This window comes from Mesoplodon mirus, assembly GCF_964341445.2.
Source record: "Mesoplodon mirus genome assembly, chromosome: 19".
Classification (NCBI taxonomy): domain Eukaryota; kingdom Metazoa; phylum Chordata; class Mammalia; order Artiodactyla; family Ziphiidae; genus Mesoplodon; species Mesoplodon mirus.
In genome coordinates, this window is record NC_138995.1 from 36,767,979 (window position 1) to 36,793,396 (window position 25,418).

General features: G+C 38.1%; 1 protein-coding gene across 2 annotated transcripts in view; it reads left to right on the plus strand.

The window, feature by feature from the left end:
• NETO2 (neuropilin and tolloid like 2) overlaps positions 1-25,418 on the plus strand; it is a gene marked incomplete at both ends in the record, with an annotated part of 73,171 nt that overhangs the window by 46,131 nt on the left and 1,622 nt on the right. For both annotated transcript variants that reach the window (XM_082606758.1, XM_082606759.1), the window contains one exon: positions 25,196-25,309. In XM_082606758.1, coding sequence (XP_082462884.1) covers positions 25,196-25,309 — 114 coding nt within the window. The remainder of the gene's footprint in view (positions 1-25,195; positions 25,310-25,418) is intronic.

A 25,418-nucleotide genomic window follows, 5' to 3' on the forward strand; every position in this document is an offset into this window, starting at 1 on the left:
TGGTGTATCCATCATGCATTTCTTTTTACACAAAAGAGCTGATACACGTGTATTTTCTCATAGCTTCTTTTTTCTTACATGAGAAGCATATTATACTCTTTGCACTTTGCTTCTTTCACTTAACAGGATATCCTGGAAATCACTCCATATCAGTTCATAGAGATCATCTTTATTATTTACAACTCCATAGTTATTGGGTTGGCCAAAAAGTGCCTTTGGTTTTTAAGTAAAAATAAAAGACATATTTTTCATTTTCACCAAGAACTTTATTGAACAACATATTCATCCTTTTGTTCCACTACCTTCTGCCATTTTTCAGGCAACTTCATAATTCCATCTTCCCAAAACTTTTTATCTTTTTGAGCAAAGAACTGTTCCTGGTGCCTTTTACAGTCTTCCAGGGAATTGAAAGTTTTTGTATTAAGAGAATTTTGTAAAGACCTAAATAAATGGAAATCTGAAGGTGCAATGTCTGATGAATGCGGTGGATGAATCAGAACTTCCCAGCCAGGCTGTAACAGTTTTTGCCTGGTCATCAAAGAAACACGTGGTCTTGCGTTATCCTGATGGAAGATTATGCATTTTCTGTTGACTAATTCTGGATGCTTTTTGTCGAGTGCCGCTTTCATTTGGTCTAATTGGGAGCAGTACTTGTTGGAATTAATCGTTTGGTTTTCTGGAAGGAGCTCATAATAGAGGACTCCCTTCCAATCCTACCGTATACACAACATCACATTCTTTGGATGAAGACCAGCCTTTGCTGTGGTTGGTAGTGTTTCATTTCGCTTGCCCCACGATCTCTTCTGTTCCACATTATTGTACAGTATCCACTTTTCATCGCCCATTACAATTTGTTTTAAAAACGGAACATTTTCATTACATTCAAGTACAGAATCACATGTGGAAATACAGTCAAGAAGGTTTTTTTCGCTCAGCTTATGTAGAACCCAAATGTCAAAGCAATTAACATAACCAGGCTGGTGCAAATGATTTTCAGTGCTTGATTTGGATATTTTGAGTATGTTGGCTATCTCCCGCGTTGTATAACATTGATTGTTCTCAACTAATCTCTCAATTTGATCACTACAACTGGTCTACTGACTGTGGAGCATCGTCCAGCGAGAAATCTCCAGCACAAAACTTCACAAACCACTTTTGACATGTTTGATTAGTCACAGCACCTTCTCCATATACTGGCAAAAATCTTTTTTTGCGTTTCAGTTACGTTTTTACCTTTCTTGAAATAATAAAGCATAATATGCCGAAAATGTTGCTTTTTTTCTTTCATCTTCAATATTAAAATGGCTACACAAAAATTCACCAATTTTGTTAAGTCTTTTTTTAAATGCACACTGATATGACAGCTGTCACATACAATCTAACAAAATTGTTTCAACGAAGTTAAAGACAACTAAGTGCTACTAGAGCCATCTTACAGAAAAAAATGAACCTTTTGGCCAACCCTGTAGTACATTGTGTGTACATACTTTATTCAGTCATTCAGTTTATGGGCGTATGGGTTATTTACAGTATTTTGCAATTACAAGCATACTGTTGCAATGAATAATGTTATGCATATGTATTTTCATATTCTTGGAGGTATATCCTCTGGATAGATTCCTAGAAGTGGGATTGCTGATGTAAAAGGATGTAAATCTTTCATAGTTTGCCAAATACCCTTCCAGAATGGTTGTATATTTTTTTAAATTATAATAAAATGCACCCTCAGCCATTTTTAAGTGTACAATTCAGTGGCGCTAAGTACATTCACAACATCGTACAACCATCACCACTATCCATTTCTGGAACTTATGTAACATCCCAAATTGAAACTCCATACCCATTTAATAATAACTCCCATGCCCCTATTCCCCCACCCCCAGGTAACCTCTATTCTGCTTTCTATCTCCATGAATTTCCCTATTCTGGCTACCTCATATAAATGGAATATTTGTCCTTTTGTATCTGACTTATTTTACTTAGCATAACGTTTCTAAGAATTTCAGTCCTTTTTAAGGCTGAATAATATTCCATATGCGTATAATACCACATTTTTGTTTATCCTTTCATCTGTTGATGAACAATTGAGTTGTTTCTACTTGTAGGCTATTATGAATAAAGCTGCTATGAACATTAGTATACAGTTATCTCTTTGAGTCTCTGCTTTCAGTTCTTTGCAGTATATACTATGCCTAGAAGTAGAATTGCTAGATCAGGGGCTTCCCTGGTGGCGCAGTGGTTGAGAGTCCGCCTGCCGATGCAGGGGACCACGGCTTCGTGCCCCGGTCTGGGAAGATCCCACATGCAGTGGAGCGGCTGGACCCATGAGCCATGGCCGCTGAGCCTGTGTGTCCGGAGCCTGTGCTCCGCAATGGGAGAGGCCACAAGAGTGAGAGGCCTGCGTACTGCAAAAAAAAAAAAAAAAAAATTTCTAGATCATATGGATATTCTATATTTAAATTTTTAAGGACCACCAACTGTTTTCACAGCTGTGCCATTTTACATTCCCTCCAGCAATGCAGCAGGGTTGGTCCCCATCCTCACCAAAACTTTATTTTTTGTTTTTTTGATAATAGCCATTTGACTTGGCTTTTGTTTTTTTGTTAAGTTGTAGAAGTTCTTTATGTATTGTGAATATTAATCTCTCATCAAATACATGATTAGCAAGTATTTTTTCACATTCTGTGCATTATCTTTTCACTGTCTTGATTGTGTACTTTGAGATACAAAAGTTTGATATAGTTCAATTTGTCTATTTTTTCTTTTTTTGTCTGTGCTTCGGGTGTCATAATCCAGAAATCATTGCCAAAGACAACATTATGAAGCTTTTCCTCTATGTTTTTAAATTTGGTAACAAGTTTTTTTATTAATTTATAACATGTTTCATGTGTACAGTGTTATATTTTGATTTCTGTATACCCTACAGCATGCTCACCGCCAAAGTTTAGTTTCCATCTGTCACCATACAGTTGACCCCCTTTACCCATTTGCCCTCCCCACCCCCCATAACTACTACTCTGTTCTCTGTATCTGTGGTTTTGGTTTGGATTGGTTTGATCTGTTCTTTGTTTGTTTGTCTCTTCGTTTATAATCCACATATGAGTGAAATCATATGGTATTTGTCTTTCTTCATCTGACTTATTTCACTTAGCGTAATACCCTCAAGGTCTATCCATGTTGTTGCAAATGGTAAGATTTCATCTTTTCTTATGGTTGAGTAGTATTCAATTGAATATATATATATATATATATATATATATATATACCACATATTCTTTATCCATTCATCCATCAGTAGGGCTTTGGTTCTTTCCATATCTTGGCTATTGTAAATAATGACGTGATGAACACAGGTGCATAAATCTTTTCAAATTAGTTGTATTCTTTGGACAAATACCCAGAAGTGGAATAGCTGGATCATATGGTAGTTCTGGTTCTTAATTTTTTGACAAATCTCCATACTTTTTTCCATAATGGCTACAACAATTTACATTTCTTCCAACACTGTATGAGGGTTCCCTTTTCTTCACATCCTCTCTAACATTTATTATCTCTTGTCTTTTTGATAATAGCCATTTTGATTGGTGTGAGTGATATCTCATTGCTTTGATTTACATTTCCCTAATAATTAGTAATGTTGAGCATTTTTGCATGCGCCTGTTGGCCATTTGTATATCTTCTTTGGGAAAATGTCCGTTCAATACCTCTGCCCATTTTTTTAATCCAGTTGTTTGTTTTTTCTTGTTGTATGAGTTATTTCTATTATTTTGGATATTAACCCCTTCTTGGATATATGATTTGCAAATATCTTCTATTCAGTAGGTTGTATTTTCATGTTGTTGATGGTTTTCTCTCCTGTACAAAAGCTTTTTAGTTGGATTTAGTCTCACTTTATATTTTTGCTTTTATTTCCCTTGCCTGAGGAGACATATCCAGAAAAACGTTGCTAAGACCAAGATCAAAGAGTGTACTGCTTATTTTCATCAAGGAGTTTTATGGTTTCAGGTCTTACATTCAAGTATTTAATCCATTTGGAGTTGATTTGGGTGTGGGTTGTGAGGTAGTGGTCTAGTTTCATTCTTTTTCATGTGGCTGCCCAGTTTTCCCAGTGCCATTTATTGAAGAGACTTCTTTCTACATTGTGTGTTCTTTGCTTCTTTGTTGTAAATTACTTGTTCATATATGTGTGGGTTTATTTCTAGGCTCTCAGTTCTGTTCCATTAGTCTCTGTGTCTGTTTTCTACAAATAACATGTTACTTTGAATACTGTAGCTTTGTAATATAATTTGAAATCAGGGAGTGTGATACCTCCAGCTTTGTTCTTTTTTCTCAGCATAGCTTTGACTATTCGGGGTCTTCTATGTTTCCATATAAATTTTACAATTTTTTGTTCTGTTTCTGTGAAAATGTCCTTGGGACATTTGATAGGGATTGCATTGAATCTGTAGTTTGCTTTATGTAGTATGGACATTTTAACAATATTAATTCTTCCAGTCCATGAGCACAGAATATATTTCCATTAATTTGTGTCTTCAGTTTCTTTTAACAGGTCTTATGGTTTTCAGTGTAGAGGTCTTACACCTCCTTAGTTAAGTTTACGCTAAAGTATTATATTCTTTTTGTTGTGATTGTAAATGGGATTCTTTTCTTAACTGCTCTTTCTGTTAGTTTGTTATTAGTGTATAGAAATGCACCAGATTGTTGAATTTATACCCTGCAACTTTACTATATTCATTTATTATTTCCAAAAGGTTTTGGTGAGGTTTTTTTAAAATATTTAACATTTTTTATTTGGTTGCACTGGGTCTTAGTTGTGGCTTGCCAGCTCCTTAGTTGCAGCATGCATGTGGGACCTAGTTCCCTGACCAGGGATTGAACCCAGGCCCCATGCTTGGCAGTGTGGAGTCTTAACCCCTGTGCCACCAGGGAAGTCCCTGAATTTTATTTATTTATTTATTTTATTTATTTATTTGGCTGCATTGGGTCTTCGTTGCTGTATGTGGGCTTTCTCTAGTTGCGGCGAGCGGCGGCTACTCTTCGGTGAGGTGCGTGGACTTATTGCAGCGGCTTCCCTTGTTGTGGAGCATGGACTCTAGGCACTCAGACTTCAGTAGTTGCAGCACGCGGGCTCAGTAGTTGTGGCATATGGGCCCTAGAGCATGCAGGCTTCATTAGTTGTGGCGTGCAGGCTCTAGGGCTTGCGGGCTTCAGTAGTTGTGGCACACGGGCTCAGTAGTTGTGACTCATGGGCTCTAGAGTGCACGGGCCTCAGTAGTTGCAGCGTGTGGGCTCTAGGGCATGTGGGTTTCAGCAGTTGTGGCACGTGGGCTCAGTAGTTGTGGCTCGTGGGCTCTAGAGTGCAGGCTCAGTAGTTGTGGTGCACAGGCATAGTTGCTCCACGGCATGTAGGATCTTCCCAGACCAGGGCTTGAACCCATGTCCGCTACATTGGCAGGTGGATTCTTAACCACTTTGCCACCAGGGACTTCCCTGAATTTTTTAGAGTATTCTGTATATAAAATCATGTCATCCACAAATAGTTACAGTTTTACCTCTTCTTTTCCAATATGGATACCTTTTATTTTTCTTGACTAATTGCTCTGGCTAGGACTTCCAATACTATGTTGAATAAGAGTAGCGAGATTGAGTATCCTTGCCTTGTTCCTGATATTAGAGGAATAGCTTTAAGTTTTCATTGTTGAGTATGATGTTAGATGTGCATTTGTCATATATAGCCTTTATTATGTTTTTGGTACATGCCTTCTATACCTATTTTATTGAGAGTTTTTTGTCATAAGTGGGTATTAAATCTTGCCAGATGCTTCTTCATCTGTTGAGATAATCATATGGTTTTTATCCTTCATTTTGTTCATGAGGTGTATCACATTGATTAATTTATGGATGTTGAACCACCCTTGCATCCCTAGGGTAAATCCCACTTGATCATGGTATATGATCCTTTTAATGTATGGTTTGCTAATATTTTATTGAGTATTTTTGCATCTGTGTTCATCAGAGATGAACCTATAATTTTTTTGTGGTGTCCTTGCTGGTTTTGATATCAGGGTAATGCTGAACTAGTAGAATGAGTAGGAAGTATTCCCTCTTCTTTAATTTGTTAGAAGAGATTGAGAGATAGGTATTAAATCATTGAATGGTTGGTAGAATTCACATTGTAAAGCCGTCTGGTCCTGGACCTCTGTTTTGGGGGGAATTTTTGTTTACTGTTTCAACCACTTTACTAGAGATGAGTCTATTAAAATTTTCTATTTCTTTATGGTTCAGTCTTGGAAGGTTGGATATTCTAAGAATTTGTCCATTTCTTCTAGGTTGTCCAATTTGTTGTCATAGAACTATTCATAATATTCTCTTATAATCCTTTATATTTCTGTGGTATCCTTGTTATTTCTCCTTTTATCAGAGCCTCCTCTCTTTTTTTCATAGTCTAGCAAACAGTTTGTCAATTTTATCTTTTCAAAGGACAAGCTGTTAGTTTCATTGATCTTTTCTATTGTCTTTTTGGTCTCTGTTTCACTTATTTCTGCTTTGATCTTCATTAGTTCTTTCCTTCTACTGACTTTGGGCTTCAGTCATTCTTCTTTTTCTAGTTCCTTTAGATGTAAGTTTAGATTTATTTGAGATTTTTCATGTTTCTCAGGGTAGGCCTGTATCACTATAACCTTCCCTCTTAGTATTGCTTTTGCTGCAGCCCTATAGGTTTGGTATGTCATATTTTCATTTTCATTTATTTTCAGGTATTTTTAAATTTTTCCTTTGAGTTTTTTGCTGATCTAATTCTTGTTCAGTAGCATTTGTTTAGTCTTCACAAATTTATGATTTTTCCAGCTTTCTTCTTGTAGTTGATATCTAATTTCATAGTGTTGTGCTCAGAAAAGATACTTGATATGATTTCATTCTTAAATTTGCTGAGATTTGTTTGCGTCCCAACATATGGTCTATCCTTGAGAATATTTCATGTGCACTTGAGGAGAATGCATTTGGATAGAATGTTTTGTACAAATCTGTCAAGTCCTCTGGTCTAACTTTTCATTTAGGTGTACTTTTCCTTGTTGACTTTTTGTCTGGATGACCTATCCTTTGATGTATGTGGGGTGTTAAAATCCCCTATTATGGTGTTGCTGTCAATTTCTCCCTTTAGGTCTGTTAATAATTGCTTTATATAATTTGGTGCTCCTATGTTAGCATATATATGAATAACTTACATCTTCTTGATGAATTGTCCCCTTTATCATTATATAATGTCCATCTTTGTCTCTTGTTACCTTTTTTGGCTTGAAGTCTGTTTTATCTGATATGAGTATGGCTACACCTGATTTCCATGGCTGTCATTTGCTTGGAGTATCATCTTCTATCCCTTCACTTTGAGCCTACGTTTGTCTTTAAAGCTGAGTGAGTCTCCTGGAGGGTCTTGCTTTTTAATTCGTCCAGCCACTCTGTGCCTTTTGATTGGTGAATTCAGTCCATTTACATTTAGGGTGATTATTGATAAATGAGGACATAGTACTTCCATTTTATTTTTTGTTTTCTGGTTGGTCTATATCTCCATTGTGGTTTTTTTCCCTGTGTTTCTGTCTGCCATTTTAGTTTGGTGATTTTCTAGTATGTTTTCTCAGTTTCCTCTGTTTTTATGTTTTGTTGTTCCCATAAGGTTTGTATAAAATATCTCATAGTTAAAATACTCTTTTTTTCTGTTGATAACATCTTGTTTTTATTTGCCTATATGAGTCCTGACCTTTTCCTTCTCCCCTTTTGTGTTTTAGATGTCCCAATTATTCAATTATTTCTCTTTATGTTGTGAGTTTGTTACCAAATTGATTCTTTTTTTTTTTTTTTTTTTTGGCTTAAACAATAGACATTTATTTCTCACAGTTCTGGAGGCTGGGAAGTCCAAGATCAAGGCACCAGCAGAATTGTTGTCTGGAGATGGCCCTCTTCCTGGTTCATAGAGGGCCAAATTCTTCCATGTCCTCCCTGTGTCCTCACAGAGGGAGTTCTCTGGGGGTTTATTTTATTTTATTTTTTATTTTATTTTATTTTTTTATAACAAATTTAATCAGTTACACATATACATATGTTCCCATATCCCCTCCCTTTTGCGTCTCCCTCCCACCCTCCCTATCGCACCCCTCCAGGCGGTCACAGAGCACCGAGCTGATCTCCCTGTGCTATGCGGCTGCTTCCCACTAGCTATCTACCTTACGTTTGGTAGTGTATATATGTCCATGCCACTCTTTCGCTTTGTCACAGCTTACCCTTCCCCCTCCCATATCCTCAAGTCCATTCTCTAGTAGGTCTGTGTCTTTATTCCTGTCTTACCCCTATGTTCTTCATGACATTTTTTTTCTTAAATTCCATATATATGTGTCAGCATACAGTATTTGTCTTTCTCTTTCTGACTTACTTCACTCTGTATGACAGACTCTAGGTCCATCCACCTCATTACAAATAGCTCAATTTCATTTCTTTTTATGGCTGAGTAATATTCCATTGTATATATGTGCCACATCTTCTTTATCCATTCATCCGATGATGGACACTTAGGTTGTTTCCAGCTCCGGGCTATTGTAAATAGGGCTGCTATGAACATTTTGGTACATGACTCTTTTTGAATTATGGTTTTCTCAGGGTATATGCCCAGTAGTGAGATTGCTGGGTCATATGGTAGTTCTATTTGTAGTTTTTTAAGGAACCTCCATACCATTCTCCATAGTGGCTGTACCAATTCACATTCCCACCAGCAGTGCAAGAGTGTTCCCTTTTCTCCACACCCTCTCCAGCATTTATTGTTTCTAGATGTTTTGATGATGGCCATTCTGACTGGTGTGAGATGATATATCATTGTAGTTTTGATTTGCATTTCTCTAATGAGTAAAGACGTTGAGCATCTTTTCATGTGTTAGTTGGCAGTCTGTATATCTTCTGTGGAGAAATGTCTATTTAGGTCTTCTGCCCATTTTTGGATTGGGTTGTTTGTTTTTTTGTTATTGAGCTGCATGAGCTGCTTATAAATTTTGGAGATTAATCCTTTGTCAGTTGCTTCATTTGCAAATATTTTCTCCCATTCTGAGGGTTGTCTTTTGGTCTTGTTTATGGTTTCCTTTGCTGTGCCAAAGCTTTGAAGTTTCATTAGGTCCCATGTGTTTATTTTTGTCTTTATTTCCATTTCTCTAGGAGGTGGGTCAAAAAGGATCTTGCTGTGATTTATGTCATAGAGTGTTCTGCCTATGTTTTCCTCTAAGAGTTTGATAGTGTCTGGCCTTACATTTAGGTCTTTAATCCATTTTGAGCTTATTTTTGTATATAGTGTTAGGGAGTGATCTAGTCTCATACTTTTACATGTCCCTGTCCAGTTTTTCCAGAACCACTTATTGAAGAGACTGTCCTTTCTCCACTGTACATTCCTCCCTCCTTTATCAAAGATAAGGTGACCATATGTGTGTGGGTTTATCTCTGGGCTTTCTATCCTGTTCCATTGATCTATCTTTCTGTTTTTGTGCCAGTACCACACTGTCTTGATTACTGTAGCTTTGTAGTATAGTCTGAAGTCAGGGAGCCTGATTCCTCCAGCTCCATTTTTCGTTCTCAAGACTGCTTTGGCTATTCGGGGTCTTTTGTGTTTCCATACAAATTGTGAAATTTTTTGTTCTAGTTCTGTGAAAAATGCCAGTGGTAGTTTGATAGGGATTGCATTGAATCTGTAGATTGCTTTGGGTAGTAGAGTCATTTTCACAGTGTTGATCCTTCCAATCCAAGAACATGGTACATCTCTCCATCTATTTGTATCATCTTTAATTTCTTTCATCAGTGTCTTATAATTTTCTGCATACAGGTCTTTTGTCTCCTTAGGTGGGTTTATTCCTAGATATTTTATTCTTTTTGTTGCAATGGTAAATGGGAGTGTTTCCTTGATTTCACTTTCAGATTTTTCATCATTAGTATATAGGAATGCCAGAGATTTCTGTGCATTAATTTTGTATCCTTCTACTTTACCACATTCATTGATTAGCTCTACTAGTTTTCTGGTAGCATCTTTAGGATTCTCTATGTATAGTATCATGTCATCTGCAAACAGTGACACCTTTACTTCTTCTTTTCCAATTTGGATTCCTTTTATTTCCTTTTCTTCTCTGATTGCTGTGGCTAAAACTTCCAAAACTATGTTGAATAAGAGTGGTGAGAGTGGGCAGCCTTGTCTTGTTCCTGATCTTAGTGGAAATGGTTTCAGTTTTTCACCATTGAGGACGATGCTGGCTGTGGGTTTGTCATATATGGCCTTTATTATGTTGAGGAAAGTTCCCTCTATGCCTACTTTCTGCAGGGTTTTTATCATAAATGGGTGTTGAATTTTGTCGAAAGCTTTCTCTGCATCTATTGAGATGATCATATGGTTTTTCTCCTTCAATTTGTTAATATGGTGTATCACGTTGATTGATTTGCGTATATTGAAGAATCCTTGCATTCCTGGAATAAACCCCACTTGATCATGGTGTATGATCCTTTTAATGTGCTGTTGGATTCTGTTTGCTAGTGTTTTGTTGAGGATTTTTGCATCTATGTTCATCAGTGATATTGGCCTGTAGTTTTCTTTCTTTGTGACATCCTTGTCTGGTTTTGGTATCAAGGTGATGGTGGCCTCGTAGAATGAGTTTGGGAGTGTTCCTCCCTCTGCTGTATTTTGGAAGAGTTTGAGAAGGATAGGTGTTAGCTCTTCTCTAAATGCTTGATAGAATTCGCCTGTGAAGCCATCTGGTCCTGGGCTTTTGTTTGTTGGAAGATTTTTTATCACAGTTTCAATTTCAGGGCTTGTGATTGGTCTGTTCATATTTTCTATTTCTTCCTGATTCAGTCTTGGCAGGTTATGCATTTCTAAGAATTTGTCCATTTCTTCCAGGTTGTCCATTTTATTGGCATATCGTTGCTTGTAGTAATCTCTCATGATCTTTTGTATTTCTGCAGTGTCAGTTGTTACTTCTCCTTTTTCATTTCTAATTCTATTGATTTGAGTCTTCTCCCTTTTTTTCTTGATGAGTCTGGCTAATGGTTTATCAATTTTGTTTACCTTCTCAAAGAACCAGCTTTTAGTTTTATTGATCTTTGCTATCGTTTCCTTCATTTCTTTTTCATTTATTTCTGATCTGATTTTTATGATTTCTTTCCTTCTGCTAACTTTGGGTGTTTTTTTGTTCTTCTTTCTCTAATTGCTTTAGGTGCAAGGTTAGGTTGTTTATTCGAGATGTTTCCTGTTTCTTAAGGTAGGATTGTATTGCTATAAACTTCCCTCTTAGAACTGCTTTTGCTGCATCCCATAGGTTTTGGGTCATCGTGTCTCCATTGTCATTTGTTTCTAGGTATTTTTAAATTTCCTTTTTGATTTCTTCAGCGATCACTTCGTTATTAAGTAGTGTATTGTTTAGCCTCCATGTGTTTGTATTTTTTACAGCTCTTTTCCTGTAATTGATATCTAGTCTCATAGCATTGTGGTCGGAAAAGATACTTGATACAATTTCAATTTTCTTAAATTTACCAAGGCTTGATTTGTGACCCAAGATATGATCTATCCTGGAGAATGTTCCATGAGCACTTGAGAAAAGTGTGTATTCTGTTGTTTTTGGATGGAATGTCCTATAAATATCAATTAAGTCCATCTTGTTTAATGTATCATTTAAAGCTTGTGTTTCCTTATTTATTTTCATTTTGGATGATCTGTCCATTGGTGAAAGTGGGGTGTTAAAGTCCCCTACTATGAGTGTGTTACTGTCGATTTCTCCTTTTATGGCTGTTAGTATTTGCCTTATGTACTGAGGTGCTCCTATGTTGGGTGAATAAATATTTACAATTGTTATATCTTCTTCTTGGATCGATCCCTTGATCATTATGTAGTGTCCTTCTTTGTCTCTTCTAATAGTCTTTATTTTAAAGTCTATTTTGTCTGATATGAGAATTGCTACTCCAGCTTTCTTTTGGTTTCCATTTGCATGGAATATCTTTTTCCATCCCCTTACTTTCAGTCTGTATGTGTCTCTAGGTCTGAAGTGGGTCCCTTGTAGACAGCATATATATGGGTCTTGTTTTTGTATCCATTCAGCCAATCTGTGTCTTTTGGTGGGAGCATTTAGTCCATTTACATTTAAGGTAGTTATCGATACGTATGTTCCTATTCCCATTTTCTTAATTGTTTTGGGTTCGTTATTGTAGGTCTTTTCCTTCTGTTGTGTTTCTTGCCTAGAGAAGTTCCTTTAGCATTTGTTGTAAAGCTGGTTTGGTGGTGCTGAACTCTCTCAGCTTTTGCTTGTCTGTAAACGTTTTAATTTCTCCATCAAATCGGAATGAGATCCTTGCTGGGTAATCTTGGTTGCAAGTTTTTCTCCTTCATCACTTTAATTATGTCCTGCCACTCCCTTCTGGCTTGTAGAGTTTCTGCTGAGAGATCAGCTGTTATCCTGATGGGGATTCCCTTGTGTGTTATTTGTTGTTTTTGCCTTGCTGCTTTTAATATGATTTCTTTGTGTTTAATTTTTGACAGTTTGATTAATATGTGTCTTGGCATATTTCTCCTTGAATTTATTCTGTATGGGACTCTCTGTGCCTCCTGGACTTGATTAACTATTTCCTTTCCCATATTAGGGAAGTTTTCAACTAGAATCTCTTCAAATATTTTCTCAGTCCCTTTCTTTTTCTCTTCTTCTTCTGGAACCCCTATAATTCGAATGTTGGTGCATTTAATGTTGTCCCAGAGGTCTCTGAGACTGTCCTCTGTTCTTTTCATTCTTTTTTCTTTATTTTGCTCTGCAGCAGTTATTTCCACTATTTTATCTTCCACCTCACTTATCCGTTCTTCTGCCTCAGTTATTCTGCTATTGATCCCATCTAGAGTATTTTTCATTTCATTTATTGTGTTTTTAATCGATGCTTGATTCATCTTTAGTTCTTCTAGGTCCTTGTTAACTGTTTCTTGCATTTTGTCTATTCTATTTCCAAGATTTTGGATCTGGGAAATAGAATCTTGGATCATCTTTACCATCATTATTGTGAATTCTTTTTCAGGTAGACTGCCTATTACCTCTTCATTTGTTAGGTCTGGTGGGTTTTTATCTTGCTCCTTCTCCTGCTGTGTGTTTTTCTGTCTTCTCATTTTGCTTATGTTACTGTGTTTGGGGTCTCCTTTTTGCAGGCTGCAGGTTCGTAGTTCCCGTTGTTTTTGGTGTCTGTCCCCAGTGGCTAAGGTTGGTTTAGTGGGTTGTGTAGGCTTCCTGGTGGAGGGGACTAGTGCCTGTGTTCTGGTGGATGAGGCTGGATCTTGTCTTTCTGGTAGGCAGGTCCACGTCTGGTGGTGTGTTTTGGGGTGTCTGCGGACTTTTTATGATTTTAGGCCGCCTCTCTGCTAATGGGTGGCATTGTGTTCCTGTCTTGCTAGTTGTTTGGCATAGGGTGTCCAGCACTGTCGTTTGCTGGTCGTTGAGTGAAGCTGGGTGTTGGTGTTGAGATGGAGATCTCTGGAAGATTTTCACCATTTGATATTATGTGGAGCTGGGCGGTCTCTTGTGGACCAGTGTCCTGAAGTTGGCTCTCCCACCTCAGAGGCACAGCACTGACTCCTGGCTCCTCAATTTAGGATGATTTGTTGTCTATTCATGTATTCCACAGATGCAGGGTACATCAAGTTGATTGTGAAGCTTTAATCCGCTGCTTCTGAGGCTGCTGGGAGAGATTTCCCTTTCTCTTCTTTGTTCTCACAGCTCCCGGGTCTCAGCTTTGGATTTGGCCCCGCCTCTGCGTGTAGGTCGCCAGAGGGCGTCTGTTCTTCACTCAGACAGGACAGGGTTAAAGGAGCAGCCGCTTCGGGTACTCTGGCTCACTCAGGCCGGGGGGAGGGAGGGGCACAGAGTGCGGGGCGAGCCTGCAGTGGCAGAGGCCGGCGTGACGTTGCACCAGCCCGAGGCGCGCCGTGCGTTCTCCCAGGGAAGCCGTCCCTGGATCCCGGGACCCCGGCAGTGACGGGCTGCACAGGCTCCCGGAAGGGCAGCGTGGACAGTGATCTGCGCTCGCACACAGGCCTCTTGGCAGTGGCAGCAGCAGCCCCAGCATCCCACGCCCGTCTCTGGGCTCCGCACTTTCAGCCGCGGCTCGCGCCCGTCTCTGGAGCTCCTTTAAGCAGCGCTCTTAATCCCCTCTCCTCGCGCACCAGGAAACCAAGAGGGAAGGAAAAGTCTCTTGCCTCTTCGGCAGCTCCAGAGTTTTCCCGGACTCCCTCCCGGCTAGCTGTGGCGCATTAGCCCCCTTCAGGCTTAGTTCTCGCCGCCAGCCCCAGTCCTCTCCCTGCGCTCTGCCCGAAGCCCGAGCCTCAGCTTCCAGCGCCGCCCGCCCCAGCGGGCGAGCAGACAAGCCTCTCGGGCTGGTGAGTGCCGGTCGGCACCGATCCTCTGTGCGGGAATCTCTCCGCTTTGCCCTACCCAGGTACGTGGCGAGTTTCTTGCCTTTTGGGAGGTCTGAGGTCTTCTTCCAGCGTTCAGTAGGTGTTCAGTAGGAGTTGTTCCACGTGTAGCTGTATTTCTGGTGTATCTGTGGGGAGGAAGGTGATCTCCGCATCTTACTCTTCCGCCATCTTGATTCTTTTTTTTTTTTTTTTTTTTTATTTAGGCTGCACCCAGTCTTAGTTGCAGCAGGCAGGACCCTCGTTGCTGCATGTGGGATCTTTTAGTTGCAGCATGCAGGCTTTTTTGCGGGCTTCTTAGTTGAGGCATGCGGACTCCTAGTTGCAGCGTGCATGCAGGATCCAGCTCCCTGACCAGGGATCAAACCCGGGCTTCCTGAATTGGGAGTGCGGAGCCTTACCCACTGGACCCCGCTCCCCGCCACCACCGCCACTTGATTCTAAGGATTCAACAGGTTAGTAATTTGAGGCCTGTCTTTAGTTTTCCAGTAGGTGGCACTATAGCACAAGTTTTTGGTTTCTCTTACTGGAGCTGCCTCTGGTTATACAACATTTGAGGATCGGCACTTTGTTCGTTGTCATCTTTATTGTCATCGCTTGTGCCTCCAGGGTTGTTGGTGCCTTGCTGATGTTGACATCGCCACCTGGGGCACTGGGACTGCGGGCACCTCCACCACGTCCAGGGTCTACTGAGTTGCAGGCTCTGCTACCATGGGAGTAGGGGGAGGGGAAGAGGTGAGCTGGGGTTGCAGGTCCCAGTAACGTTGCTTCCCTGTGGCTGCAGGTGCCACTGCAGCCAGGAGGCTGGTGTTGTATGGCCGCCTCCCCTGCCACTACCAGGTTCTTTGGGGTTTCAGGCTCAGCCATAGAAACAAAGTGGCAGAGATCACAGGCAGTGACTCTGCTGTTCCCTGAGTGCTGCCTCCTATTTGTGTTCCAGTCCACCCACCTTTAGATATACAATGTCTGCAATTCTCCAGCATCCTGGTCTATTGGGCAGAGTTGAGTTATGGATATTTTACTGGTTGTAGACTGAAGGGGAGAGACAAAGGGAGCATGCACCATCATCTTGCTGATGTCACTCCTTTTCTCTATGTTTTCTTTTAAAAGCTTTATAGTTTTCACTCTTACGTTTAGGACTTTGATCCATTTCATGTTAATTTTTTAATATGGTATAAGATAAGGGCCCAGCTTCATTCTTTTGCATGTGAATATACAGTTTTCCCAGGACCATTTCTTGAAAAGACTGTTCTTTCCCCTTTTAATAGTCTTGTTATCCTTGTCAAAAATTAATTGACCGTATATATGTGAGGGTTTATTTGAGGGGCTCTTTACTCTATTCCATTGGTCTATTTGTCTCTTCTAATGCCAATACCACCTGTTTTGATTACTGTAGCTTTGTAGTAAGTTTTGAAATTAGGAAGAGTCTTCCAAATTTGTTCTTCTTATTCAAGATTGTTTTGACTATTCAGGGTCCCTTGAGATTCCATGAATCTTAGAATAAGTTTTTCTATTCTGCAAAAAATACTTTTGGAATTTTGATGGGAATCAAAATGAATCTGTGGATTGCTTTGAGTAGTACTGTTGTCTTAACAATATTAAGTCTTCAATCCATGAACCCAGGATGTCTTCCCATTTATTTGTCTTCTTTAATTTCTTTTAGCAACATTTTGTACTTTTCGTTGTACATCTTATATCTCCCTGGTTATATTTATTCCTAAGAATTTTTTTCTTTTCAATGTGTTGTAAATGTTCCATTTGTTCCTTGTTAGTGTGTAGAGATATAACTAATTTTTGTTGATTTTGTATCCTACAACTTTGCTAAATTAGTTTATGTGCTCTGAATCTGTGTGTGTGTATGTGTATGTGTATGTGTGTGTGTGGTCTTTTAGGGTTTTCTACTTGTAAGATCATATCATCTGCAAATGGAGATAACTTTATCATATCCCTTCCAATTTTGATGCTTTTTATTTCCTTTTCTTGCCTAATTGTTCTGGCTAGCACTTCTAGTACACTATATTGAATAGAAGTGAAAGTGGACATTTTTGTCTTGTTCCTAATCTTAGGGAGAAAGCTTTCAACCTTTCACCATTGAGTATGATACTAGCTGTGGGGTTTTCATATATAGCCTTTATCATGTTGAAGAAGTGTTCTTCTATTCCTACTTTATTGAGTGTTTTTATCATGAAATGGTGTTCAGTTTTGTCAAATGCTTTTTCTGATTCACTTGAGATGATCATGTGGATTTTTCCCCTTCATTCTGTTATTGTGGTGTATTACATTGATTGATTTTTGTATGTTGAGCCATCCTTATGTCCCACTTGGTTATCATATTAAAATGTTGCTGAATTCAGCGCCAGTATTTTGTTGGGTATTTTTGCATTGATATTCATAAGGGATTTTGGTCTATAGTTTTTATTTTCTTCTAGTATCTTTGTCTGGCTTTGATATCAGAGTAATGCTGGCCAATAAATGAGTAAGAAGTGATCTCTCCTCTTCAACTTTTTGGAAGAGTTTGAGGATTGGTGTTAATTTTTCTTATGTGTTTGGTAGAATTCACCAGAGAAGCCATCTGGTCCAGGGCTTTTCTTTGTTGAAAGGTTTTTGATTACTGATTCAGTGTCCTTGCTAGTTAGAGATCTATTGAGATTTTTTTCTTTTTGTTCAGTTTCGGTAGTTTGTGTGTTTCTAGGAATTTGTTTCATCTAGGTTAGCCTTTTTTTTTGGTATACAAATTGTTCTTAGTATTCTTTTCTAATCCTTTGTATATGTGTAAAATGTACACTAATGTCCCAACTTACATATCTGATTTTAGTAATTTGAGTCATTGTATCTAAAAGTCTGCCTATTTTGTTGATCTTTTCAAAGAACCAAGTTTGGTGGTTTTTATTTTCTCTAGTGTCTTTTTCCTCTGTTTTATTTATCTCTGCTCTAATCTTTATTATTTTAATGCTTCTGACAAAGGCATGGAACTTTTAATTTAGTTTGCTCTTCTTTTTCTACTTCTTTAAGTTATTGATTTGAGGTCTTTCTCCCTTTTTTGCCTCGTTTTTTTAATGTAGGCATTTATAGCTATAAATTTCCTTCTTAGCACTGCTTTCACTGCTTCCTGTAAGTTTTGGTATGTTGTGTTTTCATTTTCATTTGTCTCAAAGTGTTTTCTAATTTCCCTTGTGATATATTCTTTGACCTATTGGTTGGTTAAGAGTGTGTCGTTTATTTTCCACTTATTTTCCAGTTTTCCTTGTTATTGATTTCTAGTTTCATTTCATTGTTATTGGAAAAGACATTTTGTATTATGTCCACCTTTTACAATTAAGATTTTTTTTTTGGCCTAACATATGGTCTGTCCTGGAGAATGTTTGATGCGCACTTGAGAAAAATATATTCTGTTGTTGTTGGGTGGGGTTTTCTATACATGTCTGTTAGGTCCAATTGGTTTATAGTATTGTTCAAGTCCTTTATTTCCTTACTGGTCTTTTTCTTTTTTGCCATCCTGCTTGGCTTGTGGGATCTTAGTTCCCCAACCAGGGACTGAACCCAGGCCCTTGGCAGTGAGAGTGCAGAGTCCTAACCACTGGACAGCCAGGGAATTCCATCTTATTGATCTTCTATGTGGTTTTATTCATTATTGAAAGTGGAGTATTGATGTCTCCAACTGTTATCATAGAACTGTCTAATTTTCCCTTAAATTCTAACAATGTTTGCTTCTTATATTTGGGGACTCTGATTTCTGGTCCATATACATTTATAATTATTATATCTTCTTGGTGAATTGACCCTTTTATCAATGTACAGTGTCTTTTGTCACTTGTAACAGTTTTGACTTAAAGTCTGTTTTTGTCTGATAATAGGCATACCTTGTTTTATTGCACTGCACTTTATTGCGCTTTATAGATACTGCATTTTTCACAAATCGAAGGTTTGTGTCAACGCTGTGTTGAACAATTCTATTGGCACCTTTTTTCTAACATTTGCTCACTTTGTTTCTCTCTGTCATGTTTTGATAATTCTCACAATATTTCAAACATTTTCATTATTATTACATTTGTTATGGTCATCAGTGATCTTTGATGTTACTATTGCAAAAAGACTTGCTCAGATGGTGGTTAGCATTTTTTAGCAATAAAGTGTTTTTAATTAAGGTATGTTCATTGTGTTTTTTAGATATAATGCTACTTGCACACTTAACAGACTACAGTAAAATGTAAATGTAACTTTTATATGCACTGGGAAACCAAAAAATTCATGTGAGTACTTGAATACCCACTTCATTGTAGTAGCCTGTAGCCAAACGAGCAATATCTCCAACATGCGCCTGTATTTGTATCACCAGCCCAGCTCTCTTTTCATAACTATATGTATGGAATATCTTTCTCCATCCTTTTACTTTCAACTTAATTATGTCTCTGGATCTAAAGTGAATCTCTTATAGAATATCATATAGTTGGATCTTGGTTTTTTCTGGGTTTTTTTGTGGTACACGGGCCTCTCACTGCTGTGGCCTCTCCCGTTGCAGAGCACAGGCTCTGGACGCGCAGGCCCAGCAGCCACGGCACACTGGCCCAGCTGCTCTGCGGCATGTGGGATCCTCCTGGACCGGGGCACGAACCCGTGTCCCCTGCATCAGCAGGCGGACTCCCAACCACTGTGCCACCAGGGAAGCCCTGGATCTCGGTTTTTATAATCTTTTCTTTTAACCTCTGCCTTTTGAATAGAGAGTTTAATCCATTTACATTTAAAGTAATTACTAATAAGGAAGGACTTCTGTGATTTTGCTGTTTGATTTCTATATGTCTTAACAGCTTTGTTATCCCTTATTTCCTTCATCACAGCCTTCTTTTGTTCTTGGTTGATTTTTGTAGTGACACATTTAGATTTCCTTCTGTGCATATCCTTTAGACATCTTCCTTGTGGTTACAGTGGGATTTTGTCTTTTTCTGATTGCCTAAGTCTTTAAAGGTATCTTTAACTGTTTTATGAGCATGTGGGAACTTCTTCATATTAAAGGCTGTTGTAGCTCATGTGTAGACACACTGATCCAGCTTATAAGTGGAGAAACTTTGAGAACAGATTTTAGAATTCTTCCCTTAACCTCTTGGTAACTCAAGTGAACAGATCCTCACAAAGAAAAATGGTTTGCTGCTTTTGTATCTCCTATAAAAGTACAAGTGACTTGTCAGTATTTCCTAATAATATTTTGTTGATTTTGCTTATTGTTAGTGCAGATCATATTTCATTAGCTTGACAAAAAAACTGCTTTTACACCATCATGTTTTTGACTTGGTTTTGAATGGCCCTTAACTTTAATCTGCATTTGGGTAGGGCTGATTAACCTGTTTAATGGGTTCCTTTCCTCACAGTCATCTCCTATATGAAGAAAACTACCATTTAAAGACTCACCCAGACTTCCTGGATACACTTGCATGTGTATGTTCCCATCATGTATATTTTTAAAAATAAGTGGTATATATTGTCTACTGTCCTCAGGAGACAAATGTTTTAGCTTTTATGTCCTGACTGATGAGTATGGTATAATAGTAAGCTATATGATTTTTGCAAATCTGAAGTTAGTAAATATTTCAGTGTAACAGTAAGATATTATCAGGTATTTTTCTTGAGAAATTTGGGAATTACTAATTTTACCCTTTACTTACAATTTCAAAGTATTATATTATTATTCCTTGGATTCTATATTAAAATCATGGTTGTATGTGACCATATACAGTCTTTATTGTAGCTGAACTCTTCTATTTTTAATTTTAAAGATATTTTTGAATTGCCAGATGGTCAGTTGGGTTATGAAGTTAATTTTAGCCAACCAGTCTTCCTACCTGCCTTCCATTCATTTATTTAACTTTTACAATATGAAGTGTTTGCTATGAAGATACAAAAATGGATGATACAGGCCCTGTCCTAAAGGATCTTACAGTCACTTAAGTGAGGTGACATATATGCAAATGAAGTAAATACAGGATTGACTATGACAAAGACCATTTAAGACAGAAAACAATGTGCTTTCTTATTAAATATCAAAGTTACTTCTAGTGGGCAGCATTGTTTAGGAAGCAAGTAGTCCTTGAAGGAAGGTCCTTTGGGTTTATCCTTGAGGGTAGGTAGATTTTAGAAGGTAGAACAGAGGTACTAGAATGAAAAAGGTATAGAATCAGAGCTAATTTGGCCCACAAGAAGTAGTGGAAAGGAGAACAGAGAGAAATGAACTAGGAAAGGTAGATTAAAGCTAGAACTTGAAGACCTTTAAACTAAAGGCTTCATTTAGACAGGCACTGAGGAGTTTTGAAGCATGTTTTACTACAAAAAGATATAATCAGAGCTGTACTTTTATTGGGGCATGGAGGCTACTTAGGAGGTTACTTCCATGATTGAGGTGGGAAACCAGGAAGGTCTGAACCAAAGAAGTGACAGTGAGGAGAAAGAAGAGTTGTGGAGACAGACTCCACAAGGATGCAAAGTGACAGTCACTTTTTGGGGCCTGACTGACTTGGAAAATAAAAACTGAATGGATAAAAGAAAGTGTTGAGTTATTTTGGGTGTAGTGAATTCCTCAAGTATTGGGAAATGTCAAGAGTTCAGCAGTGGTATTTGCCACAAGTAGAATCTGCTGTTGCTTTTTATGGATCTATAGATATAACCTCAGTTTGTTTCTAAAAATTGTTTTATTTCGAAAACTTTTCAAACTTGTAAAATGAAAAACAACCCTACAAAGGCTGTTTTACTGTTTCAAATAATTCAAATCAGCACTTGATGCAAAGATGCAGTTAGCAAGAAAGCCTTTTAGCCTTCTTACTTTTTCCTCTGTACATTTACTCCCAACATCTGTACTACCCATGCTGTCCAGTACAGGGTCCATCAGCCACATGTAGCTGGTGAGCACTTACAATGCAGCCAGTCTACACTGAAATGTGCTATAATTACAAAAATAGATCCCAGATTTCAAAGACTTAGTATGAAATAAAGAATGTAAAATATCTCATTAATAATGTTTTATATTGATTACATGTTAAAATGATAACATTTTGGATATTGTTTCAGGGCTCCCCAACACCACCCACATGATGGGTGGTTTGCTAGGACCAACATACATTCGTCCTAACAGCTAAGATTATTACAGTGAAAGGATCAGTAAGGGAAAAAGATTGTCTGAATCTGGAGAAGTCCTTTCACAGGCTTCATTATGCTCTCTCCTTCCCAAGTGGGGCACACTGAGTATGTTCATTTCTCCAGCAACCAGAAAATGCAGTAATATGTACAATGTTTCTGCCCAGAAAAGCCCATTTAGATATTCAGCACCCAAGGTTTTATATTGGGGGCTGTTCACATCGGCACTGTCTGCCTTGTGTCTACCGAAATTCTAGATTCACAGAAGGAAAGCAAGTAATTCGCATAGATGACATTGTCAACAAAACTCTAGGCACTGTGAACCACCTTATCAGTCAGGGAATGGAGGAAAGCCAAGTTCCCAGATGCCAGCTAAGGGCCAACCTTGCACACAGACCCTTCTAAAGGTAGCAGCCTTGGTCCTGCTGCATTAACTTTTTGCACAGATATATTAGGTTAAATAAACTATCAGAATTAATTCCACCAGTTTATTTTTAAAGACTTTTAAATATGGCTACTTGTTCACATTCTTGACTCACATTATATTTATTTTGGCAGTGGTCTAAACTTATATGTAAAATTCTTCTCTGACATGTTTTAGCTGTTTTCTCTATAAACACTAATGATTTCTCTTTAATACAAATCTGATAATTAAATAGGTGACAAGCCTCCTTCAGGTGATATCTTTACACTAATCACTAAAGGTCAGACTAATTGAAGGCTGCAGTAGACTTAGCTCCATATTCTAAATGTAGCTTTATTACCCAAGAAGAAAAAGAAAACCTCCCCTCCAAAAAAAGTGTGTGATCAAAATAAAGGATTTTGTGAATTTTTATAAAACAAAAGTCCCAGTTTAAGAATGTCCATTTGATAAGCACATTTGAGAGCTCCAAACAGTACATTTTTACATGCTTATCATTAATTCAAATTGTTAAACTCTTTTGTTCTCTAAAATGTTAATGATTTGTAATTATTATTAATCCATCCATGAAAATATTTCTGAGGAGGTTTATATAAATGGACTAATTCTGCATGAGAGATTCACTTCATTTCTACTCATTGTAGATTGCAGATGTAACTAAAATAGTATAACTTGGCTAAAATGAATGATATAGAATAGCAACCAGGATATGTTTGACTTCTTCCCAAGCACTGAATACTAATATATATCTCACTCTTTAAGAAAGGGAATGGTTTTAGGAAAGTAATTTCCAGGACTAGAACTGTGAAAGCAGCAGAAGATATTTTTGTTAGAATAAATCCATAGTGTGATTTTCAGTGACATACTGCCCTACGGGTCCCCTGCAGGCCTAATTGAAGGAGAGAACCATCTTTCACCATCATTGCCACATCTCATCAGAAGTAGAGGGAAGCTAAAATCCTAACCCCCTCTTCTCTCCCACACCATGACCCATAGTGAGTAAAGGGGAAAGGAGAAAGTCCTCAGGCTGTAAGTAGAGAGTAGTTCATAGCTGGCAGTATTTTTGCTGTTATCTTTGTCCCTTATTTATAAAGACTTATAATTCAGCCATTTTATATAGTTTTGAATTGAAGCATGTCATTAGCAACCCATGTCAATAACTGATACTTTGATTCTCATTATAAAGAGCTATGCTTGTCCTTTGAAAGTCCATAAAGCTTAATACATTTGTCATTTTAAATATACTTCACATTTCTACAAAACGAAATCTGACAATATCAGTGCTGCTTTCTAATTGCTTTAAATAATGTGGAGAACAGTTATAAAGAACTCTATGATAAAAAACTAAGGGTATTTTCCACTCACTGTCCAATCAATAAGAAACACTGCAGAAAACCTCTTTTTTGCCACTTTTGGAACTATGAAGAGCCATCAAAGTACAGTCACGTAATGTTCTGTGGATAAACTTTGAGAGCTGATGATAGTTTCACTCAGAAAATCAGAATACCTAGAAGCCACAGTGCTGTTTATAACTTCACTCACCCTGTCTTGAAAATAGCTTCTCTTCCCTATATCCCCATGTGTGAACTGGATAAAATAGGTAAAATAAGAATTCAACATGTAATATGATATAGTATGTAACAGAATTATGGTATGATATATAAACAAAAAACAGAAAACTCCAGTTTTTAGAAATGAGGAGTTCAAAAATGCTATTTGTTCTCTAGGACACTTGTTATATTTTAAAGTACACACATTTGTGTAATATGATTTTATGATATATATGACACAACAGAAGTGGGTACACTAGCTAATTTTGTACTTGAATAAAATACTACCATACATCTTCATTGGCTTTTCTATCCTTAATCTAACAGCTTATGTATGTAACTAATACTTATTGTCCATATGATGAGCTTTGAGACCATTAAGGTTTTTTTAAGAAGTATATCAAATATGAAATTCAATGGCATATATTCCATATATCTTTACTGTTTAAAACATTTTTTTGGAAATTCCGAAGAGTGCTTTTTTCCCTTTTTGTCTGTGGTAATCCATTCATCCATCAACAGACATTTGGGTGGCTTTCACCTTTTGGCTCTTGTGCATAATGCTGCTATGAACAACAAGTATCTGTTTGAGTCTCTGCCTTCAATTCTTAAGAGTATATACCTAGAATGAGAATTGCTGGAGCTTATGGTAACCTATATGAATTTTCGAGGAACTGCCATACTATTTACCACAGCAGCTGCACCATTTTACATTTCTACCAGCAATGCACAAGGGTTCAGTGTCCCCACGTCTTTGCTAACATTTTCTTTTAACATTTTGAAAAAATGTACCAGGCTATGGCGTAGTGGTTGAGAATCCACCTGCCAGTACAGGGGACACGGGTTCGAGCCCTGGTCCAGGGAGATCCCACATGCCATGGAGCAACTAAGCCCGTGCCCCACAACTACTGAGCCTGCGCTCTAGAGCCCGCAAGCCACAACTACTGAGCCCACGTGCCGCAACTACTGAAGCCTGAGCACCTAGAGCCCGTGCTCCACAAGAGAAGCCACCACAATGAGAAGCCCGCACACCGCAAAGAAGAGTATCCCCTGCTCACCGCAACTAGAGAAAGCCCGTGCACAGCAAAAAAGACCCAACGCAGCCAAAAAAAAAAAAAAATATATATATATATATATATATATATATACCAGGCTATATACTAGTTTCATAAGAACCATGGGAAATACAGTTGACCCCTGAGTAACAGAGGTTTGAACTGTGCAGGTCCACTTATACATGGATTTTTTTCAGTAGCAAATACTACAGTACTACATGATCCATGGTTGGTTGAATCCACAGATGAGGAACTGGATATGGAGAGGCCTACTATGGGACATGAGCATCTGCACGTTTTGGTGTCTGCAGCGGGTCCTGGAACCAATCCCCCTCAGATACCAAGGGATGATCGTATATTCATATTGTCATTACACTAAAAACAGTCTTTTGGTGCCCAAACTAAGTACAAGTTTACATGAGTCAGCAACAGAGAATATTGGCCTTTGTCTTATTGTTTGTGTAGTACAGAGTGTGTTCACAAAAAAGCCTTTGAGGTAAGATACTGACTTTATAAGAGTAAATGTAAAATAAATCAGGATGAGTTGTAATCTGTTTGCTTTCAGTTCTTAGCAACAAAGTTTCCTTTTTTCCTACAGCTCCCTGCACAGGCAGCACTTTCTTTTGCCATAGCAACATGTGCATCAATAATTCTTTAGTCTGTAATGGGGTTCAAAACTGTGCATACCCTTGGGATGAAAATCATTGTAAAGGTGAGTCTACTGGCAAAGGCCAGCCTTTTTGAGAGAGGAGTGTCCATTGCCTTTCATTAAGAAAAAATTAAAATGTCTTTTTCTACAACTGTGCTTGGCATAACTGCTT